General features: G+C 45.9%; 1 protein-coding gene across 1 annotated transcript; it reads left to right on the top strand.

Annotated features, from left to right (window-relative positions):
* Nucleotides 1-340: 340 nt before the first annotated feature.
* Nucleotides 341-4,566, top strand: LOC121394740 (myb-related transcription factor, partner of profilin-like). Its single transcript, XM_041566490.1, has 4 exons — nt 341-1,021; nt 1,933-2,043; nt 2,130-2,189; nt 3,452-4,566. Exons 1-4 carry the CDS (start codon nt 568-570, stop codon nt 3,820-3,822), a joined length of 996 nt encoding a protein of 331 aa, XP_041422424.1. The 5' UTR covers nt 341-567; the 3' UTR covers nt 3,823-4,566.
* The last annotated feature ends 3,314 nt before the right edge of the window (nt 4,567-7,880 follow it).

The following is a 7,880-nucleotide window of genomic DNA, read 5'->3' on the forward strand; positions in this document are numbered from 1 at the left end:
GGGGGTGAGAGTAGGGCAGGGGGGTCCCATAGTGGGGGTGAGAGTAGGGCAGGGGGGTCCCGTAGTGGGGGTGAGAGTAGGGCAGGGGGGTCCCGTAGTGGGGGTGAGAGTAGGGCAGGGGGGTCCCGTAGAGGGAGGGAGGAGCGTAGGGCAGGGGGGTCCCGTAGAGGGAGGGAGGAGCATAGGGCAGGGGGGTCCCGTAGAGGGAGGGAGGAGCGTAGGGCAGGGGGGTCCCGTAGAGGGAGGGAGGAGCGTAGGGCAGGGGGGTCCCATAGAGGGAGGGAGGAGCGTAGGGCAGGGGGGTCCCGTAGAGGGAGGGAGGAGCGTAGGGCAGGGGGGTCCCATAGAGGGAGGGAGGAGCGTAGGGCAGGGGGGTCCCGTAGAGGGAGGGAGGAGCGTAGTGTAGGGAGGGTGTCCCCCAGCCCACACAGGGAGTCCCCCAGGGCACGCTGCGTGTCTCGCTCACCACCATCTGGGGCACGCAGCGTGTCACGCACCCCACCCAGGGCTGAGAGAGGCTTCCCCAGGAGGAGGCCACAGAGGCTGCCGAGCAGCTCGGAGGAGGAGATGGAGGCACCACCACCAACTGCCTCAGAGAGGAGAGAGGAGGAGGAGGAGGAGGAAGGTGATGATGGAGGAGAGGAGGGCCCCACCAACAAAATGGCCCGAAGGTTTACCGGTGAAGAGAATGGAGCACTGGTGGACGAGGTGATAGCGCGATGGGATGTGCTGTTTGGGAGTCAGTCCCATCGCATCAATGCTGCCAGACGCCAACAACTCTGGCAGCAGGTGACGGACAGGGTGAACACTGTGGGCGCTTTACACAGGGATCGGACAACTGTGTATAAGCGCTACAGTGACCTGAAGCGTTGGCTAAGGGCAAAGCTGGTTACCAGGAGAGCTAAAGCCCAGAAGACCGGCGGAGGGCGTGTCCCTCCACTCAGACTTCAACCCCATGAGCGCCGGCTTCTGGACATTTTGGCCAAAGAGGGCAGTGAAGAACTGGACACAGACTGGATACGTAAGTAGACTTTTATAGAAACAAATATCTGACTCCTTTTGTTCCACATTCCCATTATTTACATAAATGTCTAATGTTCCCTTTAGCATATCACTTTGTTGGTAAAATATTGCTTCTGTTTTGCATTAGAGGAGTTTTTGTGCTTTTCTTTACAGCTTTGCTGTTTGTTTATTATTACTAGTTATTAAGTGCAGCTGTAACTGACAAAATGGGGAGCCATTTATTTATTAACCATTTCTCCACTATAGCACAAATGTTTAGAAACTGCTTTAAAGGGTGGTTCACCTTTAAGTTAACTTTGAAGTATGTTATAGAATGGCCAAGTGTAAGCAACTGTTCACTTGTCCTTCATTATTTTTTTAAATTACTCTTTTCAGCTTTAAAATGTGGGTCTAGAAAGAAAGGCTCTACACATTGATTTTTTATTACTCATCTAACTTATCAGAACATCCCCAATTCTATTCCAGTCTCTTATTCAGATAAATGCATGGTTGCTATGCTAATTTGGACCCTAGCAACCAGATTGCTGACATTGCAAAGTGTAGATCTGCTGAATAAAAAGCTAAACAACTCAAAAAACACAAGTATTGTCATCTATATAATTCTCTTCTGCTTGTATGATTGCAAATGTATTTAAGTTTTAACCATTCCATCCATAATAGCTGTGCCATTATAGATTCACGTTTAACCATTTCATCTCCCTAGTTGTGCCATTATACAGTAGATTTACGTTTAACCATTTCATCTTCCTTCCTGTGCTATTTCATTGGAGTTAGTATTTCGAATGAGCAATAAAATAGATTTGTAGCATGTGAGAGGTCTGTACACCAGGCTACTAGCCAAGTACACTTGCAATTCTATATTTTTTTTGTCTCTTAATACCTTTTTTCTTTCTTTACTCAAAATTGCAGGACCACCGCAAACATCGCGCCCGGACAGTGACCAGGACCAGGGTGATGCTGCTCAGCAACCCCAGGAAGAGGGTGAGACTGATGACTCTGATAGAGCCCCGGAAGCTCAAGGTACAGACATGTTTAATGTTTGTGACAAATGTAATTGCTCCCTGAACTTGTTTAGAGCATTACTAATGTCCTATTTCACATTACAGAACACCGAGCTGAACGCCGCGCCCAGTCGCCAGCCGTGATTCCTGTGGTGCCCCCCAGACGTAAGATCAATGTTTATAACTAATAAACTCTTCCTTTATTTGTCAGTGTGTCACCAAAGATGCAAGTAATGGTTAAGCTGAGGAGAGGTGGTTAGGAGAACAAAATAGGATCAGACAGGGCCACCATCGGGGGGGCAGTTGTCATGGGCCCGCACGTGTCTATGGGGGGGCCCGGCCATGCTTCACTTATTTGATTATCCGGGCCCCCCTGTCTTCAGCGTACTGCCAGCTCTCTGTGCACGGAAGCTTTTCGCCTATTAAGATTTCCTGTATCCTCATTGGTCCTTTAAGAATAAGGCCCAGTAAATCTGCATTGGGATTGGATCCCCTTAACGGGACTTATTCTTAAAGGACCACAAGGATACAGGAAATCTTAATAGTAGAAAAGCTTCTGTGCACAGAGAGCTGGCAGGCAGTACGCTGAAGACAGGGGGGCCCGGATAATCAAATAAGTGAAGCATGGCCGGGCCCCCCTTAGACACAAAACCCTCACAAGCAATATTTCATAAAATTTGGGGGTATCTGAACAATTTTTTTTACTTGCAGGGGGGGCCCTTATCACCAATGGCTTTTTCTAACTTGTGTGTGGGGGGGTTACCATTTTTAGCACTGTTGTCTGTGTTGTTTTTAAACTGTAGTGTGGAGTTGGCGGGATCTGGGGTGGGGCCTAGGCTGGGTGGGCAGGCCCAGAAAATTAGTGTGGATGGGGCCCTGAAAATTTTGTTGTACGGGGCCCTGTGATTTCTAATGGCGGCCCTGGGATCAGACAGCAAAAGCAGAGTTTATATGGGAACCAGTAATAATATCTCCTTAGTGGCTGTTACAATGGAGGGTATGTTTAGTATTCTGAGCTGGGAAGAACTGAGCATGCTCATGAGCCAACAGCCAAAGCAAATTCCTGAGGCGGGGAAGAGTGAGTTAGAAGAGGAGAAGGCATTTAAATGATTAAGGGGATACTGCAGCCTTTACTGTTAACCTTTTAAAAACCAGTAGCACGTGTCTGAAGCTTTAAAAGAGGCCGTTCACTGATTACATTTTTGTTGGGAGCGTTTACATGTCCTTTAAAACAATTTTTTTTGTCTAAGAAAAACATGTTTTCCAAGCTACAGACTGGTATGAGATTTCCACTGTAATGTTGTGTTTATGCCACCCCCCAGACTAAAACACCACCCCAATCTAACTTGGAACCTTTTGTAACCTTTTGTTTGTTGTGGGTTATGCACATGTCCAATATATATATTTATATTTGATTTTTCTTGTAGATCGTGCTGCTGCCACAGCAATTGGGGGACCACCACAAGAGGAAGGACGGCGACTGGCTGATCAACCTGCGGCACAACCGGGGCTCGTCAACGTGATGCAGGCCATGCTACGCCAGCAGCGCTACCAGGATCTCAGGATGAGGCGGTGGATGGCCCATATCTATGCAGAGATGCGGGAGACCCGGATGGCCATCCATCGAGGATTCCAGGACCTGGTGGCAGCCCAGTCTCACCGACCAAGGGGCCCTGCTGAGGGTGAAGTCCCTGGTCCACCTGCTGCTCCCCCTCCACCCCCTGAAGCTCCTCAACATCGGAGGGAAAGGGGGCATGGAAGGGGACACAGTCCTGTCCGAGGGGACAAACGTCCCTAGATCCAGTCTGTGTCATTTACCATCTGACACTGGCCTCTTTGCCTATTTTCTCCTGGTAACAAACTTTGCCCTATTGACGCTTCAGGTATCACTCTGTCCGTTACCCAGCAATGGGACTGACTCCCAAACAACACATCCCATTGTTTACAGTGTGCTCCATTCTCTTCACTGGGGGGTGCGATTTTAACATCTATTGGCACCCTTTCCAATAACATCTGGAAAAGCACTTCAAAACATCTAAGTGCATTTGCTCTAACATATGTATATACGTATGGTGTTATGAGCACCAAGGTGTGCCATATCTTACATCCAATGGCGCCCTTTCCAATAACATCTGGAAAAGCACTTACAAACATCAAAGTGCATTTGCTCTAACATATTTCTATGGTGATGCTGCAGTGTTGCCAAACACATTCACTTGGCCCAAAAAATGTTACATGTAAGGATCAATGCATTCCAATCATTGCAAACACATGACTACACTTTTTATTGTGTATTTATCACCAGTGCAGTGTTGCTTCAAATGTTCCATATGCTAATCAAGCGCTGTTTGTATGTGTTTCTCATGTGGGAGCATTCATGTAACAATGGCCTATGTTCTGCAACTGTCAAAGTGAAAACAGTGTGCCTTGTGCTTTCCACTATGAAGTATTGTTGTCTACCTATGGCCTACTTTGGCTACCCAGCACTCATAATATGTGCTATTGCTGACTACCTCCTCCTCCTCCTCCATCACCTCCTCCACCTGTGGTACTTAAATAGCAAGTCCCAGGTATATGATATGCCTTAAAGGCACAAAGTGCTGGTTGTTACTTTGCACTAGAAAGTATTGTTGTCTACCGATGGCCTACTTTGGCTACCCAGCACTCATAATATGTGCTATTGCTGACTACCTCCTCCTCCTCCTCCATCACCTCCTCCACCTGTGGTACTTAAATAGCAAGTCCCAGGTATATGATATGCCTTAAAGGCACAAAGTGCTGGTTGTTACTTTGCACTAGAAAGTATTGTTGTCTACCGATGGCCTACTTTGGCTACCCAGCACTCATAATATGTGCTATTGCTGACTACCTCCTCCTCCTCCTCCATCACCTCCTCCACCTGTGGTACTTAAATAGCAAGTCCCAGGTATATGATATGCCTTAAAGGCACAAAGTGCTGGTTGTTACTTTGCACTAGAAAGTATTGTTGTCTACCGATGGCCTACTTTGGCTACCCAGCACTCATAATATGTGCTATTGCTGACTACCTCCTCCTCCTCCTCCATCACCTCCTCCACCTGTGGTACTTAAATAGCAAGTCCCAGGTATATGATATGCCTTAAAGGCACAAAGTGCTGGTTGTTACTTTGCACTAGAAAGTATTGTTGTCTACCGATGGCCTACTTTGGCTACCCAGCACTCATAATATGTGCTATTGCTGACTACCTCCTCCTCCTCCTCCATCACCTCCTCCACCTGTGGTACTTAAATAGCAAGTCCCAGGTATATGATATGCCTTAAAGGCACAAAGTGCTGGTTGTTACTTTGCACTAGAAAGTATTGTTGTCTACCGATGGCCTACTTTGGCTACCCAGCACTCATAATATGTGCTATTGCTGACTACCTCCTCCTCCTCCTCCATCACCTCCTCCACCTGTGGTACTTAAATAGCAAGTCCCAGGTATATGATATGCCTTAAAGGCACAAAGTGCTGGTTGTTACTTTGCACTAGAAAGTATTGTTGTCTACCGATGGCCTACTTTGGCTACCCAGCACTCATAATATGTGCTATTGCTGACTACCTCCTCCTCCTCCTCCATCACCTCCTCCACCTGTGGTACTTAAATAGCAAGTCCCAGGTATATGATATGCCTTAAAGGCACAAAGTGCTGGTTGTTACTTTGCACTAGAAAGTATTGTTGTCTACCGATGGCCTACTTTGGCTACCGAGCACTCATAATATGTGCTATTGCTGACTACCTCCTCCTCCTCCTCCATCACCTCCTCCACCTGTGGTACTTAAATAGCAAGTCCCAGGTATATGATATGCCTTAAAGGCACAAAGTGCTGGTTGTTACTTTGCACTAGAAAGTATTGTTGTCTACCGATGGCCTACTTTGGCTACCCAGCACTCATAATATGTGCTATTGCTGACTACCTCCTCCTCCTCCTCCATCACCTCCTCCACCTGTGGTACTTAAATAGCAAGTCCCAGGTATATGATATGCCTTAAAGGCACAAAGTGCTGGTTGTTACTTTGCACTAGAAAGTATTGTTGTCTACCGATGGCCTACTTTGGCTACCCAGCACTCATAATATGTGCTATTGCTGACTACCTCCTCCTCCTCCTCCATCACCTCCTCCACCTGTGGTACTTAAATAGCAAGTCCCAGGTATATGATATGCCTTAAAGGCACAAAGTGCTGGTTGTTACTTTGCACTAGAAAGTATTGTTGTCTACCGATGGCCTACTTTGGCTACCCAGCACTCATAATATGTGCTATTGCTGACTACCTCCTCCTCCTCCTCCATCACCTCCTCCACCTGTGGTACTTAAATAGCAAGTCCCAGGTATATGATATGCCTTAAAGGCACAAAGTGCTGGTTGTTACTTTGCACTAGAAAGTATTGTTGTCTACCGATGGCCTACTTTGGCTACCCAGCACTCATAATATGTGCTATTGCTGACTACCTCCTCCTCCTCCTCCATCACCTCCTCCACCTGTGGTACTTAAATAGCAAGTCCCAGGTATATGATATGCCTTAAAGGCACAAAGTGCTGGTTGTTACTTTGCACTAGAAAGTATTGTTGTCTACCGATGGCCTACTTTGGCTACCCAGCACTCATAATATGTGCTATTGCTGACTACCTCCTCCTCCTCCTCCATCACCTCCTCCACCTGTGGTACTTAAATAGCAAGTCCCAGGTATATGATATGCCTTAAAGGCACAAAGCGTTGGTTGTTACATTGAACAACTATTCCAACACATTACCTGGCCAGCACTAACCTCATATGTGCTGATACTTTCAAACAGCCCATTTTGTCATATTGACAAGTGTCATTTATAAATCATATTGATTGTTATATTCTGGTTTTGTACGCAGGGCTCCTTAATGCCAAACTTATTTTGTCTTATTTAATTTATGTAAACTTGCCCAGCATGGACACAGGGGCGCAGTATGAATCTCATGCAAGAAATTCTTGCCTGTAACCCTATAAACCTTTTGTAAAGCTCTGGCCTTTAGTGCTCAATGGGGGCTGTTATATATTGAAATGTATGTTGAGACCACAATTCCTTCTGTATGTTACAGATAGGCTACTTTTTTAATTGTTATTAAGAATGCTTATGTGGTGTTCAACAAACCAACAAAGTTTTGTCACAAATCCATATTGTCATTTTATTCTTATAAAAATGTTTGAGATTTTGTCAGTAAACCCACAAAACCAAAAGCTGTGTCTGTTTCTTTTTTCACTTTGCTAAGGTGGTTTCAAAAAATGCAATACACATGGATAATGTCATTTGAAACATAGAGCAGGTACATCATTTTCAGGGTATATACCTAACAACCCTTTTTTGCAGAGTTAACACAGAGTTCTAAGTTGGACAACAGAAGAAGGGGTTAAATAGGACCAAAAGCCTCATGAACTGACATAAAAGCCCCATGACAAGACCAACATATTAAAGCCAACCAACAGACTTAGGTATTTGTGCATTTCAGTCATTATTGAGTTAATATCAATGAAGGATAAGCCTCACACACTCTGTAGTTGGTTAGCTTTCCATTTGCCAATATTCCCCACAGTTGACAGTTGAAGATCGTCATTAATATGTGGTGCAAGGCCAGGCTGCACTGCAACATGACAAACATAATGGTGAGGTGCAACACCTTCCAGGGCCAATAAAGCACAGCACCCCCAGTGAGTGAGAGGTAAGTGCAATTAGTAGGAGACGTGCCTTTCCTTCCTTATTAGTTAACTGATTAACACACATCCAACCTCAAAGTCAATCAGGTGCCATTAATTACAATCCCTGCTAAAATCACTTAATTGAAGAAAACTACAAGTCCCAAGATGC

This window comes from Xenopus laevis, chromosome 6L (genome assembly GCF_017654675.1).
Source record: "Xenopus laevis strain J_2021 chromosome 6L, Xenopus_laevis_v10.1, whole genome shotgun sequence".
NCBI classification, from domain to species: Eukaryota; Metazoa; Chordata; class Amphibia; order Anura; family Pipidae; genus Xenopus; species Xenopus laevis.

What these genes read in the sequence shown, in the direction of transcription:
- LOC121394740 (XM_041566490.1), top strand. Translation starts at nt 568, where the DNA reads ATGGAGGCACCACCACCAACTGCCTCAGAGAGGAGAGAGGAGGAGGAG. An exon ending in TAGAGCCCCGGAAGCTCAAG is followed by an intron (nt 2,044 to 2,129) that starts GTACAGACATGT and finishes TTCACATTACAG; the next exon opens with AACACCGAGCTGAACGCCGC. An exon ending in TCCTGTGGTGCCCCCCAGAC is followed by an intron (nt 2,190 to 3,451) that starts GTAAGATCAATG and finishes TTTTTCTTGTAG; the next exon opens with ATCGTGCTGCTGCCACAGCA.